Below are 26,720 nucleotides of genomic sequence, written 5' to 3'. Positions count from 1 at the left end.
AATGATGTCTGAAGGATCAAGTGACTGAAGACTTGTGTAATGATGCTGAAAATTTAGCTTTGCCATCACAGGAATAAATTGTATTTTAAAAATGTAATAAAATAGAAAACAGTTGTAATAGGGGTAATACTTCACATGATTACTTTTTTTCAGAATTTTTTATCAAATAAATGTGAGCATAAGAGATACTTTAAAAACATTTTTAAAAAATCTTATCTACCACAAACTTTCAAATAGCAGTGGGTATAAAAATTGTAAAATATGAATTAGGTTTGGTTGTGATGTCCCAACACATTGATTACTGAGAGTTTTCTCAATATTTAGAGTATGTATATATATATATATATATATATATACACACACACACACATACAGTGTATATGCCATCGGTTATTTTTGAAAACTTCGGAGGGATTATTTTTAAATATGAATTTTCATGAGTCTCATGAGGACTAATTGAACACACAGACACATTTTTCTTATGTTGTGCATAACTGTCTCTTTTTTGGATTTTTATTTTCTTACAAACCAGGAAGGTAATGTTAGTGTTATGTAACAGGCTGTACAACACAACGAAAAGACATAAAAAAATAATACAAACATGAACAAATAATACAAACAACTGAAAAAGCAGCAATGGGCCGACATGAACCCCGTGTTTTCACATTTTCCAATTTACATAGCAACCATTCATTCAGACGTCGCCATTGGCAATAAAGCGGGATAACTAATGCGAAATGTACACTCAAGTATGTCATATTGGCAACAAAATAAAAATAAAAAACAACTCAAACAAATGGATAGATATGCCTTCACAGAGGGTCCTGTAAGTCTAGATACAATCAGAAGAGAGTTGATTTTTAGTTGTTGTCATTTTTTCCAGCAAGGGCTTACAAATGTGCAATCTTAGTCATAAGAGAATACAAAAAAAAAAAAAAATGGCAATAAGTCTAGCATGGAGTAAACAATCTATTAAAAACAAATCACATTCCCAGTGTAAACACCAATCCTGGGATCAGGTATTCGAGTTAGACGGCTTCAATACTCACGATTCCTCATGAGTTCAGGCACATCGACCTGATATAAACAGTCCTTGCTGTTGAACAGGATGTTGAATGTAAAACATGAACAGTCCTTCCCATTTTTCTTGTACCTGCCGCCATTAACCACCATCTTACAATAAAGTTTGTGAGTAAACGAATGGGCTTATCAGCACACGTGACTTCAGAACAGAAGACAAATCTGAACACAACACGTGTAAACAACGTCTAAAGCAGTGAAGCGTGTTAAACATAAGACAAGAACTCCCACAGGTGATTGACCTTAAATAATGGGCAGCGAATGATGCAAAGACAACTGGCACACGCATTTGGCCAGAACAGACACACTAATACAGATATAGCTTGATAAATCTCTTCTCCAGCTCTTTTTCGAGTGCTTTGGGGGTTTGTTTATATGCATCCATTCAGTTAAATGATGTACTTTTGCCACAATTTAAAACAAAAATTGATATTAGGGGTATGATGGGTCAGATAGAGAGTCTCACTCCATCGATGGTTACAGTTATATCTGTGTATTGACCAAAAAAAATCAATTTTCTAGCCATTCGAGACATTTCTTAGCTTCTTGTCTTTATGTAGACATTTTAATACACTAAACACTGAATCTACTGTCATTTGTGAATAAATACACAGCTATAAAACCAAATTTTTAGAGCAGAATTTGTAAAGCGAGTAAACAAAGCGATGAAATAAACAACAGTAACACTGAGTCTCTTCCTGATCAGGAGATTTTGCTGACATCTCTTGACGTTGTCAGTGAAACAGGTCTTGGTTATTTCCAGGTTGATTTGTCCGTTGCAAGTCTTAAGAAAAACACTAGTATAAATCAAGGGCTGTGCTATGAATAGGTGGTTTTGTGTTGCTTCAGTCCAGTTTTATTTCTGAGAGAAAAACAGGCTCCCAAAGCAAAAAAAACAAAAAACAGGGGGTGATACATAGATTTAGATGTGTGAAGAGACAGAAAAATAATGGAGAGCCTGCTGAGCGAGGGAATTTAATGAGAAAGACTAAAAATCGCCCACCAGTGTCCGAAACATAAAGTGCAGGCAGTGTCTCTGTCTCTGGGGATTATCATCACCATCCTTCTAAATGCAACGAACACAAAAGTATGTCTGAAACATGCAGAGATCAATGAGCCGGTGCAGCAAAACAATGCTAAAATCCTCAACGCCTCAGCACTGAAATTTGGTTGATAGTGAGGAAGATGATGCTGATATCCTCGCGCGAGTCTCTTTTTACTCCACCCGTATGAGCAGGCCGTACAGGAGCGTGCCTCCTTTCTCCTTGGTGATCCACTCGATTTCTGCATTGCTGAATCGAGGGTCAAGGGGCTCGCTGATCCCCAGCGATGTCGGCCCCACTTTGTACGAGCCTGGCCGCACACACACCTGGAAGCCAACCTGGGCCTGGTGACAGCGGAGGGAACGTGGGTCTCGGAATCTGCACAGAAAAGTGTAACCGTCATCATTTTATGTATTAAAGTTTCACTATTATGCGATTTTAAAGGTTCCTAATTGAATTTTGAAGGTCTCCTACAATAGGTTAACATGCATGCAAAGTCAAAAAACATTTTCTTTTTACCTTGCATGTATGTAAACCTATTGTAGGAGATTGTATTTTTCTTATAATATACAGCATCACCTCTTTTCTCACAGTGTCTGAAACAATTCGATAAAGGATTCAGTCTCTCTAAACCCCTGCTTTCCGAGAACCTACTCTGCTCTGATTGGTCAGATGGCCCAGTCTGTTGTGATTGGTCTACTGCTTACAGCACGTTGGGAAAAAAACGGCCATTACCATGTGAATCTGAAAGCCTCCTAAGCACTTGTATACACAGTGATATGAACAGTAGGGATGGGTACCGTTTAAATTTTATCGATACAGATACCGCTAATCAATACCGGTACTTATCGATACAGTTATCGATACTACTCTCTACAGTTTGGTGCAGAAAGACATGATTTGAAAGATGTTGAAAGTTATTTTATTACTTTAGTACTGCAGTTTACAAATACCTCTAAGCAAACAGAAAAAGGCATATAAATCAGATTTTTAAAATAAAAAGGCTCTTCAGAGAGAGAGAGAGAGAGAGATACAAAGAAATAGAAAGAGAGAGATAGAGAGAGAAATAGAAAGAGAGATAGAAAGAAATAGAGAGAGAGAGAGATAGAAAGAAATATATATATAGAGAGAGGGAGAGGGAGAGAGAGGGAGAGGGAGAGAGAGAGAGAGAGAGAGAGAGAGAGAGAGAGAGAGAGAGAGAGAGAGAGGGAGAGGGAGAGGGAGAGGGAGAGGGAGAGGGAGAGGGAGAGGGAGAGGGAGAGAGAGAGAGAGAGAGAGAGAGAGAGAGAGAGAGAGAGAGAGAGAGAGAGAGAGAGAGAGATTTCCTCAGCATACCACAGCTAGGGTTAGGTATCGTTTGAATTTTAACGATTCCAATTCTGCTTATCGATTCCTAATTTTGATTCCAATAAGGTATAAAGAAGCATAAAGAAATATAAAGAAGCGGTAACACTTTATTTCGATAGTCCACTTTAGACATTTTACTAACTATAAGTAACTTTGCAGCTACATGTCAACTAACTCTCATTGGAGTATTGCTTAATATCTGCTAACACTTTATTTTGTTGGTCCCCCAACAGACATACTACTGACTATAAGTAACTTGGCAACTACAAGTCAACTAATTCTACTAACCCTAAACCTAACACCTAACCATAACCTAACAGTCTACTGACAGTCTACTAATACTCTAATGAGAGTTAGTTGACATGTAGTTGAAAAGTTACTTATAGTTAGTAGAATATCTAAAGTGGATATCGATCCCGAGTCCTCATCCTTTAGAAGTGCATGCAAAGCAGATTTGCTTTCACAGCACAAAAAACACTTTTCCAGGCCTCAGCTACAACCACAGTGTTTGAGGGCGGGTCAAAGTAGACGTTGTTCATGGGCAGCGAATGAAGACCATAGGCTGGCATTATGCAAATCTGTTACAATCCTAGGTAAGTTTGTGCAGGAAGTAAGACTGGAATTACTGATGACCCATTTCAGGCAGTTCAGAATCGGTTCTTTCTTCCATTTATCATCCGAAAATGCATAATATGCGCACATTAAAATTAAATTTCTAGACAATCATGTTATGTTCTCTCTAGACTTTTTCTTTAGAAGCACTGCTGTTGACTTACTGCACTTTTGGGGCAAAGGCCTCCAGGCCAGAGTAGCGTATTGTTGGAGAAAGCTGCACACGGGGAATCTCTCGCTCTGGCGCGCTGTTCTCTTCAGGCTCCCCGTAGCTGCCGTGACCCTCTGTCTTCACCGGGGAGGAAGAGAAAATGGAGGACGATTCTGCTCAAGGGAAAACAGAGAAGCTCAGCCGTGCAAAAATATTCTGATCTCCTTCTAATTCACACTTTCATGCATTTCATTATCAGATCAACAAAAAACTTGGCAGTTACTAACCTGACAAGAGTTGGTTGTGGTCCAGGATGCGTCTAAGGGAGCCGACACTAGTGCCGTGGTACGCAATATGCCACTTCTTGAAGGCATTGGAGACTTCACAGTGGGTCTTGATCCTGTTAAATACAGACGAGAGCTATTACGTAAGCAATTGACACTAAATAATTTGCACATTATCAGAGCTTTATTCCTGAATTCAATTAAAAATAACTGACTGGAGTGCAAAGCGGCACCAGCCGAATGGTAGAGCGTAGTCTCTGGGAGGCTCCCCTCGCTTGTAATAGGCCTCATCGCCCCTTAATTTGTGACAGGACTCACAGTAGCACAGGTTGTACTTAGCATCCTCATTAAAGTAACCATCTGAAAAAGAGGCCGAGGTGGGATATGGAGACAGTAAGACTTTTAGTAAATATACCGTCGGAAACAATCAGAAAATAAACAGGTCCACATTAATTCTGCACCCATAAAGGTTTATTGGTGTAATGCAGTCGTACCAGGCAGCGTGAGCAGGTCTTTGAATCTAGAGCATAGCGCCTGATACTCGCACGTCTTGTTGGGGTTGACCTCAGGAGGAGGCGTCCAACAGACACTCTCCTTTATACCTGCCACAAACAGACAGCACACATGTATGGGTAAAGCAGAATGACAACTAAAGTCACTGCAAGACATGAGGTCAAAATATCACGCACCATCCACCATATCAGCCTTCTCCATGTCGGCCTGACAACGCATGTCTCCTCGTTCCCCGCCATCCACCGGCACGTGATTTGTCACTATGGTCACCTAAGAATACAACAACAACAGGAGACAATCACTTCCTGTGAATCTAAACAAAGCTTTCATAACGAGGCTATTATGAAAATAATTATATACATATATACATATATACACACATATATACACACATATATACACACACACATATATATATATATATATATATATATATATATATATATATATATATATATATATATATATATATATATCATACAAATAAATAGTTAAAAAATCATACATTGTGATTTCTGGATTTTTTTTTTTTAGATTATGTCTCTCACAGTGGACATGCACCTACGATGACAATTTCAGACCCCTCCATGATTTCCAAGTGGATATATATATATATATATATATATATATATATATATATATATATATATATATATATATATATATATATATATATATACACACACACACACACACACACACACACACACACAGACACATATACATATATATACATATATATATCAAAATATTAACATAATATCGTATAGAACCAGATATTATTGCAAATAGTAAATATATTATTAATAACAACAACAATAATAACAAACTGCAATAATAACAAAATGTTTAATAAAAAATATACATACTTTCTGACACTTACTTACAATTACTTTTTTTGCAATTAGTTACTTTTTTACTTTTTTGTGATGGACCTTTAAAAATGTTGGCAGGGAAAGTAAAACATGAAATATGAGTTAATAATAATAACTCATGTTTCTTAAAAAGTATATATTATTTACAAAAAAACATAAAAAAAGGGGGCCTGTGAAAATGTTGTCAATCAAACAATCAATAAATAAATAAAAATAATATTTTTTGTGGTGCAGCCTGTGATTTTGGCAGGGGAAATAAAACCTTTTTGTTGAAGCCTAATTAGTAACAGGATATTACAGTTATAGGTTCTGACCTGTTCACACTGGCCGTAAAGGTCAATGAGCGGGTAACAGGGGCTCGGGATGTCCTGGGCTGCTATGCCCTGATCCATGCCATTAACAAACAGATGGAGACAACCACTGCTGTCCACCAACAGCCCCAAAACTGTCCCTTCAGGACAGGTGTCCAGGTTAGGACCATAGTTCTCACAAATCTGAGGAAAGAAGAGAGAGAATGAGGTTAGGAATTATACTAATACAGTAAAGAAATGAGAAGGAAATTGGAAATAAGCACACAAAAAAAAAAATATCAGGAAATAAAATGAAAAACATAAATATGAGAGGACCATACAAGGGATGTGACATCACCTTCAGCGAGTTGTGGAAAACAGAGTCTCGTTGCAGCAGCCAGACTGAGCGTTTAAGGCAGCAAGCTGTGGAAGGAAAGTTGAGACGGTCTGGAGAATGACCAATCACACCCAGTGACAGGGAGGACGTCCATGATGGATTCAAACGGTCAATCTGAAACTGAGGAAGCGATGGAGAAACATGACTTTCCCGATTGCAGAAACTTCCATTTTTATTACAGATATTTTTCACTAATTTCCTGGGAAGAGGCGATTTTGTTCTCTTAAACACATGGTATGGAAACAATGCTTTATTCTCACGTTTTATGAGATTTAAAATTTGCAACTTTGGATGGAAACATAGCTACTGACACAGTCTCTCACTTCCAAACACACTCACACACTCACACACACCTGGAAGAGCTGCTGGCGGGGCAAGGCTTGCGCTGTGACCAAAAGTCCCTGGTTGTAGCTGGACACCCGGGCGGCAGTCAGGTTCTGATTGGACAGCTGGATATTTTTTCCATGATTCTCTAAAAACGTCATGACCGTGGGTGCCAGTGGAGGCTCATTCTCACACTGAGTTGGAGAAGGAAAAAACAAATAAAACAAATTAAGAGTGAGATAAAAATACAACCGATAAAGCTTCAAAATATGATGGTTTGAGATGGCACACCTCCCTGACGGGAGTGCTGTCCTCCTCTCCCTCACTGCAGCTGTCGGACGAGAGCGAGGGAGCTTTCACGCTTTCCGAATCCTCAACTAGCGTGGAGCTGACAATGGACACGGCCGTCACCTTCCCATACAGGTCCAAAACAGCATATACGTTCTGAAACATGCGGTATAAACGTGGGTGAGCAGAACGTACAACTGAAAAATCATGTTCTCCACTAACAGATATAGAAAGATACTGGTACCTTCGCCACTGCAGTGGCTGCTGGTCCCATATCTTCTCCATCAATGAGAATGTGCATGGTATCGTCGCTGCATCTCTTCACCCCGACACGATTTCCCACCTATATTACGATAAACAAAGAAGGGATGTGTAAGAGGAAGCAGATACCCATCATTCACAAATTCACTGACTCATCCACCCCTTGTGTTGGTTTATTAAATATTTTGTGCAAATGATTATAGTTTCAGCTACGAATTAAAGTGTAGTACTTTTATATCTGATGAACATTTTAATTCTGCACATTTTAACTATAATTATAACTATATTAGTGTCCACACATTCTGTTTACTCGAAGCACAAGCTGCAGTTATGTGGTCTGCTGCCTTCAATTTTCTGTTATCTTTATAGCTGGGAAGTGGACTCCCCTATTCTCATAGACTTAGAATAATTATTGGCGTGAAGGGGCCTTAAATATCTTACCGTGAGCCGATCTAGAGAGCAGCCGTAGTTCTGTCTCTGCAGCACTCCGTTGCGTCTGACCTCAGAGCCGGCGAGGACCCAGGTGACCTTTGACCTGAGCTGGGTAAGCGTAGGCGAGAGACCGCTGAGAGGGCAGGACGGTAGGTCAGGGGGCTGCAGGGTGGTCAAACCCACATGAAGGGAACCAGACCATCTGTCATCTACCTTGTTGATTTTCACCTAGAACAACATCAGGACCATATATGAATAAGACCATTGTTGGTAACACTTTACAATCAGGTTCTATTTGTTAACATTAGCTACCACATTAGTTAATACAAACTAACAATGAAAAGTACATTAACACTTTATTTTACAGTGTCCTTGTTACACGTTACATGTAGTTATTATAGTAATAAATGATGCATAATTACATGCAACTAACCCAAAACCAAACGCTAATCCTAACTATATAGTAAGTACAGTTTATTTATTAACAAGTTAATTAATATTATTCAGTACTTAAATGTATTTATGTATTACACAGTAAAAAAAAAAAAGAAAAAAAGAAATTTTAAAAGCACCTTAAAATATGTAACTAAAAGTTTAAACCACAAATACTTCAAAAGCGTTTCTTAATCTTAGCAAATGTTAATTTCAAACATTATTAAAAGTTGTATCTGTTAATATTATTTAATGGACCTGAGCTGACATGAACTAACAGTTGTATTTTTATCAACTAATGTTAACATAGCTTAATAAATATTGCTCATTGTTAGTTAATGGATCAACTAATGTAAACTAATGGGTTACCACTTTTTTTTAAGTTTTTCAGCTGTAAATTAAGCATGTTCCACATCTCACCTCAAACAACTCATCCGTTTTGAGCTCCTTTGCACTAAAGACGATTCCATGAGCATATCCCCCGACCCTCAGTGCTTGGCAACCGTCTCCTAATAACACCACATTCTTACCATGTTTGGTGTGCAGGCGATGAGCAACCCCTGCCACTAGAGAGTGACAAAAACCGTTTACAACTCGTACTGCTTTCCGACACTTGGCATGAATGTTAAGACCTGATCTATAACGCATTTTAAAATGGTTTCTTCAATCTTAATAAAATGACTACAGCCTCACAAGCAAACATACTGTGAAAATACAATACCTGGGGAGTGTATGGGTAAGCTCTTCTCTGTGATATTACTGGTGCACAGACTGTTATCCAGCGGGCCGGAAGAACTTGTAATGGACACTTGCACACACTGACCATAAAGATCGATCACAGCAAAGACTTCTAAAAAAAGGCAGATGGAAAGAAAGACAAGAAGGGGGACAGAAAATGTTACTAAGTTCTGAAATAAATTGTGCTCAAAGGATTTATTCTGCAAATGTGTTTCTATCATAGTTTATGCGCATGTCTTCTTATCGGATCAAATAAAAAATATTCGCCTCAACTGAGCACGTTCATTTTTATGTGCATTTTTCATCCAGCGCTTTTTAATACGCTAACCCAAAATTTGCATACAAATCGGTGGATGGAAACATAGCTACATTTACATTAAGTTAGGTAATTTTAAATTTGAAAATTACCTGATGGCAGCCCGGTACATGCTACACCCTGGTCGAGCCCATTGATGAAGTAATGCAGGTCTCCAGAAGCTGTACGCATCATTCCGATCCTGGAGCCTGTGGTCAGAGAGTCCAAGTCACAGCCGTAGTTATTCCTCATAGTATTCCCATCCTGCATGATCGCTGTGCCACTACAGAAGAGAAAGTCCAAAGATATATATAAGGTATCAGTCTGACAAAGAAAGGATTTTAATGCTTTGTATAATGTGGAAATCCATTACCGGTAAATTACTGCTCACCTCAACATCCATGTGTCATAGTCAATGTCAGTCATCGTATTAGGGAACTCCAGTTCCTCTGGTCTGATCGCTGTAACTCCTATGCACAATACAAAAATCAACAACAGGTTCTTATTCAGATCCAGGCTACATTTTTACATTTTTGGTTCCATTAATGTTTCATTTTTCTACCAATACAGACAGAACATCAAACGAAACGACTCTGAAAGTGTTTCCCGCAAAACTAGTAGTCGGATTCCTGAACATATGAACCAGTAACTTTCAGTGAATCTAAGATTTATAGAATTTTTTGGTAAATAAGTTGTATTTCTTTAATAATAATCATTTGTTAGATTTATAAAGCTTTTTCTCAGCACTCAAAGCACTTTACATGGAAGAGGGAATCTCCTCAACCACCACCAATGTACACAATCCACCTGGATAATGCAACGACAGTCATATCGCCACCACACACCAGCTTATTGGTGGAGAGGAGACAGAGTGATGAAGCCAATCAGTATATATGGGGATGATTAGGAGGCCATGATGATGGACAGAGGCCAAGGGGAAAATTTGGCCAGGATGCCGGGGTTAAACCCCTACTCTTTTGCGAAGGACATCCTAGGACTTTTAATGATTACAGATGGTCAGGACCTCGGTTTAATGTCTCATCTGATGGACAGTATAGTGTCCCCATCACTATACTGGGGCGTTAGGAGTCAAACCCATACAGACCACAGGGTGAGCACCCCCTGCTGGCTTCACTAACACCTCTTCCAGCAGCAACCTAGTTTTCCCAGTAGGTCTCCCATCTAGATCCTGACCAGGCTCAACCCTGCTCAGCTTCAGCGGGCGACCAGTCTTGGGCTACAGGGTGATATGGCTGCGGGCTTAATTGAATCAGTGGTGTTTCTTTAGTTAATGAGTGATTTTCCTTTAGTAAATTAATGGTATTTCTTAAGTGAATCAGTGTTATTTCTTATGCGAATCAGAGGTATTTCTTTAGTAACTCTTTTTAATTTCCTTAATGAATCAGTAGTATTTCCTTAGTGGAAGGGCTTAAGCAGCCACAGAAAAACACGAGATATTCTCCTTTCATTTTATATCGGGTCCCAGACAGACTTTGGCTCAGGCATTTCAGAGGGTCATAAATACACACAATTCTACCAGTATATTACAACATAACCTGACACAAAAGCTTATGTTTTCTGCAAGAGAGCGACTCGCAACAACAATCATGGAAAGAATGTGTGATTTAGTTTGGTTGGTAATCACAGGTGGTAGGTGAATCAGCTCTAAACATTAATTTCTTTGTAGCATAATAGTTTCAATTTGCGTGCGCGGCACAACCTACACATCACAGCATAAACGCTCTCGATAATTTTTTTGTTATTAAAGCGTCTACGTTCATAAACCACGGTTAATTTTAACAGAAAAAGCAAGCATACTGCATGCGGGAATTGCCGTGCAGAGCGCTCCTTTTGTAATCACTAAAAAACTGTCACTTTTACTTCATTGCGATCTCACAAAGTTCTGTTATAATAAATGAAGCTGACTGCACAATGAATCTCTTATTAACAATGTCTGACACCTGGTCACTTCATGAGTTTTCTCTGATCGACTAGCTATCCGTTTGTAAAAAGACCAGGTGTAAATGGCCTCCGAAAATGCTTTCGGGACGGATTTAAATCCTATCGATCAAACCACTTCATTCCAGACAAAACTGGACAAGTGTAAATGCATCTGGTTTTGAAACCACATATGTAAATTTTACTCCTCCCAAAATGTTGGGGGCATGTTATAGGCTGTATGACATGTTATTATAGCCAGACATGACAGCGCTATTGCAACACGCATCACCGCGGATGAGTATATCTTCAGCAAGCCGACGCGCAAACTGCCGCAATTGAAACTAAAAGCAAGTCACAGATGCTCAACACACAATCATCTTCATTAAAAGTAGTGAGTCTAAATGATCTTACCAGTGCTGATGCTGCTCCTTCTCCTATTGTGGTCTTTGATCTTGAAATTAGCTGATGATAAATGAAATGCAGCTCATATCTGTTGCTTTCGTTGATGTAAATTTGCATATAGCGCGGGAATTGAAGATCAGATCTATATTCGTTTTGCGGAGACACTATGTCTCCAAGTGTAAATGAAACCATTTTAACAAATCAGATAGCTATCCGATCATTAAAAATGCATGAAGTGACCAGGTGTAAACAGGCCCACAGTCTCAGACACGCAATGGATTATTTGCCAAATCTGTTTCGCCAATATGCTATTTTTTTTACAGAGAAAACTGATCCTAGACCAGCAGTTATAGGCAGCTTTTCCCTCTAAAAGCAATCAGAAGCAGCAGCAGGCAGTGGTTTGAGTGAGAAAATTCCACGCTAGACTCAAGTCTTTAGTAAATTATTGTTTCTTTAGTGAATCAGGGTGTTTTATAAAAGCTCACCTGCTTCAATTGAGCCCGACCAGCGATCCACCATTTTCTGAATCACAATTTCAAAGAGCTCTCCATCCCGAAGGCACCTGTTCAGTGAGACACACAAACATAAAATATTCATTTAATCGATGTCTGATCCATTAGGATAAACCAGCATGATCTAAGAGCACTTAAAAGAGATCATGCTAAAACAAAAGTAACCTGTTTGAAATGACGATGGCATCATTAAACTCGCTACGGCAGTTCTGCCTAAGTGCCGTTCGGCCACCGTTAGTGATGACTGCATTTGTGCCGTGCAGCTGATGAAAGCGCAGGTCGTTGGCAGCTGTTCCCCCCGAAACTGAACATGGGCTACCAGGAGACATGGCAGTAGGGCCCTCAGAACTGTCATCAGGCAAGGGAGGGAGATCGGCTAAAAGAGAGAGAGAGAGAAAGAGATTTTTTACTAAAGGCCTGTACTTCAAGGTGTCTACCATCCTTTCATTTCTACGCCATCCTTGTTGCTCTCACCCATATCATCCATGATGGTGGCCTGAGCAGCCTGTCCATACAGGTCCACCACTGCATACACGCTGGACGGAACATTCCAAGCCGCGGGGCCTTGAGGCACTCCGTTCACAAAGAAATGCAAACTCCCATCCTCCTTTCGGACAACTCCCACTGTATCTCCAGCCTGTAAACATTCACATGAGGCACGCCAATATAAAATCCTCTAGAACAGTAACATGGCGCTTCACATAATGATTCTATCGATTACATTGTTGCACGTGACTGTTAAAAAAACGTATTTGTCATTGAATTATTCATTCAAGAGATTCGTTAAAAAAAAACGTTGATTCATTCATTAATGAAACAAGTGAAATCTCATTGAATTATTTATTCAAACCGATTTTTTGTTTTAAATAATTCATTCAGAGTCATTAAACATTTTAAATAGACTGCATCAATTGATATTTTGTCAGAACCTCTAGTAAATTACATGCTATTTAATTGTTATCTGTTTGAAACACAATATTGTGATTCTCAATTTATCCAGAATCGTACAGCTCTACCGCCTCTCAATATTTCCGCCAAACAAAATTACATATTACTACTTGCATCCTTTTTTTGATTATGGTGAAGTGCTTCCACACTACGTTAACATGTTTACTTGTTGTTGCTTATCCATGTTGTATGCACGAAATAGACACTGACATAGTCACAATTGTTTCTATTTGGGCTGAAACAAACAAACAAAAAAATGGTCACTATAAACTTGTTGTGTAAAAAAAAAAAATTTAATAAAAAAAAAATCTGTGTTGAGGTTTTCCCAAAATTCTCCTTTTGTGTTCCACAGAAAATATAACAGCATAACGATTCGGAACAACATAAGAACGAGTAATTCTTAAAAAGACCTTCTTAAAAAGACTGAAAACAGAAGTAAAAAGATTGAGCAGGGCTTCAAACTCACTTTTAAACGGTCTAAGTTGTGCCCGTATTCATCAAGAATTGTAGTTCCATTGTGCATGACACCATTTCCTGTCATCATCCAGGTTCCTGTGGAGATAACATTGAATTAGATTAGTTATCAGCCAACACTCATGAATTTCATGCTAGAGGTAAGGTGGCCTTGACTCATGAGCACTTTATTCAGTGCTACCTATGTAGTAACTATGGCAGTATCTTACCTGAGCGAAGGTTGGTCATGGTTGATGGTAGCTGAAGATATGTGGGGTTATGAGTCGTCACACCAATTTCTATAGAGCCTGCCCATTTGTCCACCATTTTATCGATGCGCACCTGGAAAACCTCATTGGAGTGCAACGGACGGTTGCTAAGCACAACGCCGTGGTTGAAGTCATCCGTCGCACTGCACCAGAGATCAACATTTCATTGAACTGCCCCCACAATGCAGTGCCCCTATTAATTCAGTAGGTAGAGATCAGTTAATTAAAATATTTTTGGATTAAATGAACTCACTGAGGCCGTAAAGCAGTGCGGCCATCACTGATGATTGCGGCCTTCTGCCCACAGTTTGCATGAAAAAGCAAGTGGTCCGGGACATCAGGCTCAGGAGTCAATGAGAGAGCAGGCCGAGGGCGGCCCACGTCAGGTGACAGCGCCCTCATGATGGCATTGTTGCGGCGTAAACGATCACTATGGTTATGGTTGTGGACAATGGTGACCTTAACTGCCATGCCATAGAGATCCACCACTCCATACACTACGCCAGGGGTCTGATTGGCTGCAACGCCTATAACATCATTTTGCAAAAGTATTTTAGAAAATTCTGAACTAAATGTGAATCTCTTATTGCTGAGATCTGAAGTGCCACTCTCACCTTGATCAATGCCATTAATATAGAAGTGCAGAGCTCCACTGGCTTTCCTCATCAGCCCTATGTGATCTCCCTCCTATAAAAGACGACGACATCTTGAGTATTAGATTGCATGAGATGAACATAAAACTCACAGATCCAGCAGCCAACTTACCTGGAGTTCATCCAGGCTGAATTCACAGTATTCTCGACGAGTCCCCTTCCCATTGGTTAAAATCCCACAACCACTCATCATGATTGTGCCTTAAAGACAACAAGAATGTGATGAAAAATGTGATTTAATTATTACCTGCTATGTAGAAATGCTTGATAATAAAGAGTGTACCTGAGCGTAAATTGGTCATTGTTGCAGGGTAGTCGAGATTATTTGGGTTGTGTGTTGTCACTCCAATCTCAATGGAACCAGACCATTTATCCACCAGTTTGTCGATGCGAATCTGAAATAAACAAGTGAAGGAATATAATTTTTGAAGGATCATTGATTTGTAAATAAATAAATAACATACATATTTATAGAAATTCTTGTTCTTTGCAGAAAATTGAAGAAAATTGTGATTAAAGACTATTCTAACTTTTGTACTAAATAATAATTTTTGTAATAAATAAATAAATTAAATTAAAATATAAATCAATAAAGCAACTTTAATAAGAAAGTCTTTTCCATCCCTTGATTTCAATCTTAAAAGCTATTTCAACAGGAAATGTAAAAAAAAATTTTTTAATAAAATTATTTAAAATGTATATTAAAATTATTTTTAATGGCGGATGGCGGTTACTCTTTCACATATCTAAGCATGTGGTGTGTGCATGTGTATGTGTGCGTGCCTATGTGCCACGTCATTCCTTGTCACGTGACACAACACAACCACAACAGAGCGCTGAATGAATGATGATCCGCTTTTATGTCATTTTTCCCTTTTTATCCAAAATATTTGGATATATAAATACCTTTATAACGATCGCGTTAGTTGAGCTGTATGCGTGATGGGCGGCGCCATGTTAGTTTGTCAGTTCAGAGAATCAGATCTGTTGGATTTACAACACATCAATTCATCCACTTCTCACAAAATACATGAAAGTGGCCGATGAACTGGGAGAAGAATAGGGTAAAATGTAAAATTACTTACACAATGTGTATCTGATATGAATAAAACGTGTCGTCTTATTATAATGGAAAGGATTATTATTGCCGCTTCCATAGACATCAGTGTGTATTTTACAAACTCAAATTCATTGTTTTGCTAGTAATTATGTGATTTTAAATGTCTGAAACCTAAAATAAAAATCATGTGGTTGAAAACACTGAATAGTTGTGACGCGCGCGAAAGCACGTTTGAATTTAGCAGTTGATCACGTGATGCACTGACCATTCTAATCACACCGGTGTGATCGTACGTGCGAAAGGGTTAAGGCTAGATACTTAGATATTACATCAAGTAATAATTTAACACTTTCCCAGTACTTTTAACACTTCTGCATATAATTATATACATACAGTTTTTTTTCCACAGAAAATACTCCTAAAAATATCACAACTAACACCTGTATAATAAAGGCTGTCATCACATTTAGAGTGTAAAGGCTCATACCTCAAACATTTCATTGTGTCTGAGTGGCCGATTGGTCATGACGACTCCATTATTGAACTCATCCAGCGGCCTCCTTCTTTCTGCTGTCTTATTATTGTTGCTTAGTTTGATCAGTGTGCCACACTTCTCATGGAACAGCAGTGCGTCATTGGTCGTCATGCCGCCAGCGGCCACCCCCAGTCCCGCTGCCCCACCAGAGCTCCCCGCTGGGCTGCTATTGCTGCTACTGCCTCCGCCTGTCCCTCCGCCACCAATGCCACTATCACTTCCTGTTCCTCTGCCACCACCGTTACTTCCTGTGCCGCCCCTCGAGGAGTCAGAGCAACCTCCTCCACCTCCCACCCCCAAGTCCTCTCCACCCTCATCCTCCGAGCGATACAGAGAGACAATGGCATTGTTGAACACATCAAATAACTGATGCTCAGTTAAAACTGTGAGGACAACAGGGGGAAAAAAAAAAGAGCAAAAGATAGAGTGAACCACAATGACATCGCAGATTAACAACGATTACTAACTTAGGCTGGTTTTAGAAGTGACGTACCACTATCAGGCTCAAAGTTGTTTGGAAATTTGTCCGGCCGACTGTGCGTCCTGGACACCTCAGGCACTGATGAGAAAGAAAACAGTGAGCATTTGTTCATTACAATTGGGCCGATGACATATTAGAGTGTCCATGATAAAGAAATGGAAAAATTAATGTGCCAGATTCTTAGAAATGTACTCTTTTTTATTTATGTTGGTTTTAAGAAAAGCTTTAATAGAATGACCCTAAAAATGTCATGTGGTATATTAGGTGTAACCATCATGTAAAATGTAATAACACATTTTCCTTACAACTTGAATACATGCTAGTGTACACATCTGAATAATTAAAAAAAAAAAGGTTTTTAAATATACACTACGGGTACAAAGTTACGATTATTAGTGTATTATTTATGGAAGCATGTTTTCAACATTGATAAGAAATGTTTCTTGAGAACTAAATCAGCATATTAGAATGAGTTTTGAAGGATCATGTGACACTGAAGACTGGAGTAACGGCTGAGTATACTGGAGTAGCTTTTGATCAGTGTGTATATTTCAAATATAATGAATTTATTACTAAATACCATATCAAATATTTGGGGTGTCACAATGCATATTTCTGCATGTTTCAAAGCACCACGTGACTTAGTTCTTTTGTGGACAAAAGTTTTTCAAATATTAATAAGCAGTTTTGTTAAAAAACTTCTATCGAATAACAACAGGTACTTCCACCAGTAGTTCTAGGAACTATGAAAAGGTTCCTCCGGTGCAAAAGCCCCTATTGACCCAACTACTTCTGAAGACCTCTCCATCACTCGATAATATGTGGTCTAGCTTTACCTTCCTCCGCGGATCCATTCATCGCGGCTGTTGTAGCAGCAGCTGCAGACAGCATGATAGCTCCAGCCCTGTCATCATGGCTATGGCAAGCATCTGCCATCATGGACACCGCTTGCATCGACACCATCTCATCCTCCGCCTCTTCATTCTCTTCCGCTTCCATTTCAGGTGGTGGTTCACAGCTTACCACAGTCACTTGAGTACACTTCCCATAGAGGTCCACCACGGCCCACAAACGAGAAGGAAGTCCACTGGCTGCTGTGCCGCAGTCCTGCCCGTTCACCCACAGGTGCAGCTCTCCTTTCCCATTCCGCTGGATCCCCACACGGTCCCCTTCCCCAAGCTGGTCCAGGTCGCGCCCGTACTCCTCCAGGACTGAGCGGCCGTCCTTCAGCACAGAACACCCGGACACGATCCACGAGCCCCCCTTCAGCCCTGTGGCACTGCTGGGAAATTCCAGACCGGCTGGGTCCAGCGCAGTAACGCCGATCTCTATAGAACCGCTCCAAGAGTTAACCTTGACCAAAGAAATGAGAGTTAGTTAAATGCTAGTCAAATTACAGTTTGTTTATCCCAACTAATCAAGCATCTTCTAGGGCTGGGCGATATATCGATATAAAAAATATATCGATATATTTTTGAAATGCGATATGGAATTAGACCATATCGCATATATCGATATAGTTAAAATTTGTGCTGTGATCCTTGCTCTAAGCAAGCTGCTGACCCGGAGCTCTCTGCACTGCTCCCGCGCCCCCACTTTTCCCATAGACAGTATAATAAAGGCTTTTCATTCTATTCACCAGGAGCAGTTTCCATGTTTCATTAACAGTTATTGTTAATATTGTTTATTCACCATGGTAACTGTCGTTTCCATATTAACCCCAAAATGCCACTTTATTTTTCTTTGTGTTAATTTTTATATTTTTAAATGACTGTAGTGGCTCATACCAACACTGTATTAACAAAAACTAGCCTAGTTTGGGACTGCAATTTAATAGCTTTAGCATAGGCCTAATGTTTATTTATTAGTACTAGTCTTTACTATTAGTCATATTCTTACAATTTATGTTAAGTAAAGGGGGACAGTACTTGTGTGTTAACAAATTTTGTGTAAACGTGTTATAATTTGCCTATATATATATATATATATATATATATATATATATATATATATATATATATATATAGGCAAATTCTAACATGTTTACACAAAATTTGTTTATATATATATATATTCAATGTAAACTTTGATCATAATTAATAAAATCGCAATTCCAATTCCAAGGGAATAATCGGCAATTATGATTTTTGTCATAATCGTGCAGCCCTAAGGTGAAGAAACCTGTTTATTATTTATTCATTTGATTTTGCAACGGTTCACTGAAATAGCCGGTTTCAATAAAACTACTTGTGACGACATATTTGGCTTTGGCTTTGACTGAACATTTGCTATCACTTTGCAGAAAAAATATCGGGATATATATCGTATATCGATATTCAGCCTAAATATATCGGGATATGACTTTTGGTCCATATCGCCCAGCCCTAGCATCTTCATTGATTTCTCACTTTATAAATGATCTCAGAACCATGGAGCAGTGGTTAGTGCATGTGAACATGTTTTGTTGAGCCCTGGTTCTCATTTGAGTGGCACACGTTCAAGCCTAGCATGCAACATATTATGATTAATTAATGTTGTTATTAATGTTGTAGCACAAAATGTCAAAGTTGCTGCCTGTGTGTATGCGGATGCTCATTGCCATTATTATACTGCTTGTTAGCTTCACATCCACCTTGCAGCCAGCAGATAGCTTAAATTAGACTGTAATATCATCTTACAAGTTGCATAATAATGAAACATTGATTTGATGTTCTCTCTGCTCTCAAATTCTTCTCAGTCTGTATTGATTCACATATATTTGAACACCTAATTCAGCATATTAGAATGATTTTCAAATGCTTTTGAATGGAAGTGTATTTATATACAGTATATTTCCCCTTAAATAGAGCTATATTGAGCCAAGACAATTGTTTATATAGGCTATGATGTAAAAAAACAAAGAAGAATCTTGTTTACAGTTAACCACTATTGAAGTCTATGTGACTCATATTTCTGTTCAAGAAATTATATTAATGCCTCTCTTGAAAATTGTGTTATCGGATCTATAAAAGCTGTCTAAATCATCCTTTAAGTGGCGAGAGTGGGACTACTGTTTTAGACAAGAGTCCACCAATGTGTATCCTGTGTGTGGAGTTAGCTTCAATGGAAAAGTACTTTGTGGATGGTTACTTCCCTTTCTGGCATCCTATCACACATATTATATGAAAGTTACTGGGGTTATGAGCATTACATGGTTAACACAGGAAAGTCGTCTGGCTGCTGGCTAGAGCTACATGATTCTGGATAAATTGAGAATCAATCTTTTCACTATTCTCCCACAATCCTGAACAGACACCTACACAAAACAACATGTAATTTACTAGAGGTGTTCTGACAAATGTTAATTGCTGCAGTCAATTTAAAATGTTTAATGACTCTGAATGATTTTTTTTTTAATCGGTTTGAATAAATGATTCAATGACTTACTCAAAAATACTTTTCTTGTTTCATTACTGGATGGATCAGCGTTTTTTTGAACAAACCTCTTGAATTAATAATTCAATGACAATTACATTTTTAACATTCACTTGATTCACATGATGGCATAATGATGTAATCGATACAATTATTATCTTAAGCGCCATGCTACTTTCAAAAGGTGATATACTTCGTTTTGATCGCTTCCGATTCCAGTTTTGACTTTTATCCCAGGTCTTCTGAGATAAGTTAATATGAATATTTGTAACACAGAAATAATGATACTATGATGCTGAAAAGACTGTTTGTGAAGCTGTTTCATACCTATACATGATAAATGCTCTCTCTGGCTCAGCGCAGCGCCTTCAAAGCTTGCAGACTTCCATTGTAAGTGCATTACTGTACAAGCCATTCTTGTTTGACCTGTTATTCTTGTAGGACCTATTATGTTTTTTCACATTTTCAAATTTCTAGTGTGTAATGTTGCTGTTTAAGCATGAAAAAGGTCTGCAAAGTCACAAAGCACAAAGTCAACTCTAAAGGGAGTAATTCTCTATATCAGTAAGAAAAGCACTGTTTCTGAACTCACTGAAATGCTTCGATTCTAGTCATTAATTTTTTTTATAACTCATCCGTTTAAATTATATTAACTGTGCTTTCACACCGCAGCCGGAGAGAACGGCAAAGTTCGCTCTCGCCGCCCTGCCAACGACGCCGTAGAAAGATTTGTGGACGCCGACGCTCTGACGTAGATCGAATGCTTGGTCTTTTTTTCAACTTTATTTAAAGGGGCCGCAAAGCAAACAAGCATGTTGATTGTTATTTTTGCAGACTGACCAAGAAGGGTATAAGTTAACCTCATGGAATCTTTTAAATGTGAAAGTAAGAAGTTGATCGATGGAAAGAACTTAACAATTATAGTGACATGTTTGCAAATGAAATAAACAATTAAAAGCCATTTATGTGATGTATCTTTTCCGTTCATGGTTAAGTGCTAATCTAATTTGCATTCCCGCTGAAAAATAAGCGTTCTAATGCGAAAATGTTGCCTATAAATAAATAGTGTTGTGCGCCTTCTTATCAAATTCACATGATCAACCTCTCCTCTATTATGCTTGGGAACTAATGTGGTCGGAACCAAAGTTTGCAGGACTGCGTTCTCTGGAATCCTCTCAAGCGGAGGACTTCTACATTCCGATTGGTTGCCGCCGGTTGCCGCCGAACCACGTCATAGCTCATTACCATAAAGTTGACCTGACTTCAACTCTTCTTGCCGCTCTCGCTTTCCAAGACGCGACGCTCTCACGTTGTGAACGCACAGTTAAAGTTCTGCATAAATAAGGGCGTGGCCACTTGAGTGACAGGTGGATTGCCGCTGCTGTCACTACTAGCTGTTTGTCTGCTTTCTGTTAGCCGTCACATCACCTCAGCTAATCCCGCCTCTTTGCCCATTTTCAGTTTATCAACAACCATAAAAAGATGAACAGTGACGCGCTGCCAAGATGGCGTCGGCTGGCTCCGCCCACTTTGGGCTTCAAAAATGCTCTTCAGAAACCTACATATTTTTCTTTAGGTCCAGTCTATGGTTGAAATTCGCAGTTATGGCAAGAGGTGTGACATTTCCGAAACATGCTCGAAGCAGTTGACCAATCACAACACATTGGTCCAGCTGACCAATCAGAGCACAGTCAGCACACTGTGCTTTTCAGACAGAAAGGAAACAACACTAAAGAACTTTTCCTCTTCGGTCCCCCTACAGGTTGTAAGCGGAATTGTCCATTACCGCTGTCTTAAATAATTTCGCCTACGCAGCCTACTGTCTCACCTCACGCACACTCAATGTTTATCCAGCACCGGCTTTAGAATGAACGATGTCCACAGACAAGGTAGAGTATGTTGCATGATTTTATGAAAGTATGATGTATAACGCTTGCCGTAAAGCAAGTCAAATTTGTAGTTTCTTATGTCTCATTCGAACTACAGAAACGCTACCCAATCTGGCAAACTTGCAAGTGCCTTTCACCCTGTTACAACTTGATGAACCACTGATACGATTTTGGAAATATTATTTTAAGGTAAAAAAAAGTTCTTTAGTGTTGCTTTAATCCACCTTATTTTTCAGGAAAGAGCGTGTGCGACCATTTGTAACGTTAATGTGTCTGGCTTCCAGTGTCATTCGCTTCCAGTTATTTTTATCTTGCAACCTGGTATTACTTACCATATTATTTCAATGTATTGTCCTAATTATAATTATAAACATGCTGGTTTGTAGCGCAAACTGTTTTACAGTTTACGCATTGATATATTTTTCTCGTTATTTCCCTATAGCGGCTAGTAAATCGAAAGTCTCGCACATTCACAGAAAACACCTTAATTCCTCGTTGAAAAATAAGGTGGATAGAGACTCTCGAACTAAACAGAGCGTTACTGACAGACTGAGAACGGAGGTGCTGCAACAATGACCATTCAAGCATGAAAGCCTATTCGAGCAGAGCAGACCCACATGCCACAGATGCAGTTAATAAAGCAACATTCCATTAAACAAATCTCCACCTCACACTGTTCAGTGAAATGTTGTTGTCTCTAGATTTTGCTTCATCACTGCATTCCAAATGTCTTTATGTTTATGGTATGTAGGTTGTCAGTGGAGCAGGGCCGTGTGTATCTGGGTTAAGGCAGGCTGAGAAGAGGGACAGGTGGCATTGAATGTGATAAACGTATTTCTCTAATCTGGTTACATAAGTGACCAGTAATCTGCTTCATTGTCATTTTCCCCTCTGTCTAGAAGTGATGAAACAGAAAGAGTGAAAACAAAGAAACAGGAATAATAATCATAGCACAATACGAATATTTTTTTGCTGTGCAATTTCTTTATCAAGTCTTAATTTCTAGCTTACAGCCACATAAACTGAAAGTCAATTTTTAGGGATTCTCAGACTATTTTCCCATTCTCAGACTATCATAAAATTGTTCAGACTGCATTCCAATGATCAAATCTGTCTAAAACACATCCTCTTCTATATCCATATTTCTAACAAGCATTTTGTCTAGGAGCTGACTGGAGGAAGACACAGTTCAAAAAGATGGAAAAATATACAGCATCAGCCTATAAATGTTAAACATTTCCAGATAACAACAAGAAAGTCTCATTCAATAGGAGTTGCATGGATTTTTTCGTTTTTATAAATCACAATAAATTACAACATGCGTGTGCAAACATGAATTTGTTCTTAAAGTCACCATATAATCAAAATTGACAATTCTTATATTTTGATGGAATATTACAGTATTTATTATTAGAGGTATGAATCTTCACAAGCCTCACAATTCATTTTGATTACGATTCAGTGGGTAATGATTTGATAATAAAACAATTATCCATGCATCCCTTTGCGTCTTTTACTTCAATTAATTCAATAATAATATTTTTTATTTTAGTAATTATTTTTTGTTATTTTTTCTTTGCTATTAAAAGATAAGTATAGTACAACAAATACAAACAAATAAAATTAACAGTGTTTTTTTTCATTTTACTTAGAAGTATTCAAGTAAGAAATAATACAGAAATGTAATAATCAAATGTAAAAATAATCACTGCATGTGTGAAATCACTTTAGTGCATTAATTACAAATAAACTGGTTATTATTAAAGCTAAAAAAGTTATGCATTCAAGAGCAGTAAGTGTTGCACACTTTTTTGTTGTCTGATGAACATTAATGACAGACAGCAACAGCTTTATTAGATTACGACCAAATGCAAGGATCAAATATAATGTTCAGATTTCCGACTGTTTGCGTTAACTTAGGAGATAACCGACTATGAATATGAATACTAGCCATTAGACAGATATTTTTAAATAATTCTGTGTGTTTCTAATCGTTTAAGCGCAATATGCCGCTAAAAATAACTGAATTCGGGATCGCATGCTGTGTGAGAGACTTTCTGTGCACGCGCACGCACGGTTAGGTGTGTCGCGAATCTTGCGATGCATCGTAAAATCTATTATATTCAACAGCAATAGGTAACAAGACTATCGCAACTTGTGTGCCGACGTTATCCTGATTTTAATGTTAATGAATTTGGAGTATTCTAAACAAGCGATGGTCAGCAACCACATGCCTTTCCTTAACAGCCTTTCTTCACTCGTTCGTTGCAAACATATGACCTCTAAAGATGAGCTCTTGCCTGACAGCACGCGCAAGCAAGGTGCCAAAGTGCCAAAGTTTGCCATTCTCAAAACAGTTATAACACAATAAAAACCTTTTATTGAGACCTTGATTGCAGACTTCTTATTTAGCCAGCTGTGCATATGCATATCTGCTATACAGAGAAACCTCACAGCTCGAGCTATATACTGCAGCTTTTCTTACTTTTTTACATTTAAGATGAATATCTATGTATAAATTTATCTTAACACAGTTAAAAGGCCACCCAGAGTAGTTTTGGTCGTTCTTAATTCTTACATTTTTCCTAGATTTTGAATGAAGTTATTGGTGTATCATGATTTCAAAAACAACGTGTATGTACACATAGAGAATATGTTGAGTATTAGGTTATACTTTCTGTAATGCTTGCCATCTGTTCACTGTTACATGATCAGTTAAATTATCTTATACTGACCCAATGTGTAAAAACAGGAAAAGTCCATTGATAACACTACAAACAACATGAACTAATTATTGAACCATCTATTGAAATGTATTAAGAGGGATAAAAGTAAGATATCCTAGATTTAAAAAAAAAGTTAAACATGTTTACATGAATCCGCTGTCTATCAGCCTTGTGAAACGATACTGACTGAGAATTTGCGAACAGGGAAAATCAAATAAACTTTTTAGCATTATGAAACTTGTATGATGATGATAATACAATCTGATTTAAACTATCTGCTAGCTGCAAGGTGGACAATGAGCATCTGCATACAGGCAGCAACTTTCACATTTTGTAACATTAATTAAGAACACCTCAAATGTGAATTTAAAAAAATAACAAAACAAAAAAACAACAGAAGCTGCATGTCACAACAAAACTGGAATACCCTGTTGACGAATAAACCAAAAAAAGGCATTATTATTGTATAATTATTATATATAAATTATATTTATGTATATAGGGTATTACTGTTGTCACTGATTTTGTCTCACAAAATGGAGGGGGAAATGATTATAATTTGTAGGGAAGATGTGTTTTATATTTGCATACTTTGTAAACGAAAACATTTTTTTTAATACAATGTCAAATTCATGGAGCCTGGGACAAATATTCTGTGTGGCCCCCTTCTCCCCTAGTACCAATGAGTGGGCCCTTCTCTTGTCACAGGGCCTGGAACAACGTTCCTACTTGTTCTCTGTCACCATGCTCTACTTGTTTTGGTCATCTCAATTTTGTAACGAATCACCTGAGTGATCAGTGACTCACTCATAACACTGTAAAAGATGTAACCTGCTGAAAGGGTCACTGAACAAATCCGCGAGCGAATTCAAATGAATCGATTCCCTGGAATGAGCCAAAACCAGTAGCTAACGGCACATCAAACGGTGTGTATATGTTTACATGGGCTTCCGATGGAGCAAATATAGTAGTATTTCCCCCAAAAATATGCGGTATATATCCAGACCGTTGTGATCATTAACAGATTCATCTCGTTAACCCGATGACAGTCCCGGAATAGCCAGGCAGGACAGCATCCAAACATCACCAGCACTGACAAACCATGACAGCTCACTGCAAACCCGCAGCACACGCACGTCCTGAGACATCCACACACCTAAACACCACACATGACCTATGAATAAGATCTGACAGACCCTCATGCTTAAGTAATGAACCACTGCAGACGACATGACACACACTCACACCCTTTTCTCGATCTCTCTCTCTCTCCCTCTCTCTCTCCCTCTCTCTCTCTCTGTTGAGACATGCTTGTTTACCTTCTTGTCGATGCGGACAGTGAAGACATCGCGGTCCCTCAGCGGCTCCCGACTGAGGACCAGGCCGTGATTGAATTCCTGTACCGGCTGATTTCGTTGAGCGGTTCTGTTGGAGTTCGACAAACCGATCAGTTTTCCGCTGCGCGGATGCAGCTCAGCCGCCATCTTCGCACGGGCGGCGCGGTGCACGACAACCAGCGTCGTTTTGCGACAGTAGAGTGCCGCTTGTGGGCAGTTCGCGCTTTGCTATAGGTGTATTTTTTGGCATATCAGTGGCATTGATACTACATTGTTTTAAACACATAACACGATTTTTAGATAGGCCAGCAAAAATGAATTCTTATTTTTTATTTAAATAACAATACAGAAAACAAGCAAGGGCTGATAAAACTGGATAAATAGGTTATATCACAAATACATTCTCAAACGCCACAGGTCACAACATTACAAATGAAGTTAGTGGTAAGTTAAACAACAGGCTCACTCGAAGAACTTTATTGACGTTGTATTATTATATAAGATAACATAATACTATATTATATTGACGTTAACAACTCTATCAATGGCTGTTCTTGGGAATTGTTAAAAGCTAAGTGCTAAGGAAGAGTTTTCCTAAGGAAATAATTTGAACAGAAAACTAATGAATCGATTGCTGATATTACTAAATAACCCCAATTCAAATTTATGGGCACTATATTACGTTTGTTGAAAAAATCCTCTAGATGGCAGTGGATTACAGATAAACTGATTTATGAA

General features: G+C 38.5%; 1 protein-coding gene across 2 annotated transcripts; it reads right to left on the bottom strand.

Annotated features, from left to right (window-relative positions):
- Positions 1-480: 480 nt before the first annotated feature.
- Positions 481-26,150, bottom strand: neurl4 (neuralized E3 ubiquitin protein ligase 4). 2 transcript variants are annotated; one of them, XM_084135659.1, is made up of 30 exons: positions 25,965-26,145; positions 17,453-17,969; positions 16,629-16,694; positions 16,088-16,518; positions 14,824-14,935; positions 14,653-14,741; positions 14,502-14,574; positions 14,141-14,414; positions 13,849-14,030; positions 13,632-13,717; positions 12,692-12,854; positions 12,383-12,593; positions 12,191-12,267; positions 11,715-11,765; positions 9,754-9,832; positions 9,476-9,645; positions 9,051-9,179; positions 8,750-8,895; positions 7,907-8,125; positions 7,449-7,547; positions 7,208-7,360; positions 6,946-7,110; positions 6,554-6,712; positions 6,220-6,399; positions 5,207-5,300; positions 5,012-5,119; positions 4,733-4,877; positions 4,521-4,633; positions 4,247-4,406; positions 482-2,501 (listed from the first exon to the last, which is right to left on the bottom strand). In XM_084135659.1, the coding sequence occupies exons 1-30, from the start codon at positions 26,127-26,129 to the stop codon at positions 2,297-2,299; spliced, it is 4,821 nt and encodes a 1,606-aa protein (XP_083991785.1). In that variant the 5' UTR covers positions 26,130-26,145; the 3' UTR covers positions 482-2,296. The 2 variants fall into 2 exon arrangements, with proteins under 2 accessions (XP_083991786.1, XP_083991785.1); XM_084135660.1 differs by lacking the exon at positions 11,715-11,765 and having other exon boundaries at positions 481-2,501; positions 25,965-26,150.
- Positions 26,151-26,720: the final 570 nt, after the last annotated feature.

Source organism: Abramis brama (assembly GCF_963993115.1).
Source record: "Abramis brama genome assembly, chromosome: 14".
In the NCBI taxonomy this organism is placed as follows: domain Eukaryota; kingdom Metazoa; phylum Chordata; class Actinopteri; order Cypriniformes; family Leuciscidae; genus Abramis; species Abramis brama.
The sequence above is the reverse complement of the archived record's forward strand: the minus strand, read 5'-3'. Positions and strand labels throughout refer to the sequence as shown.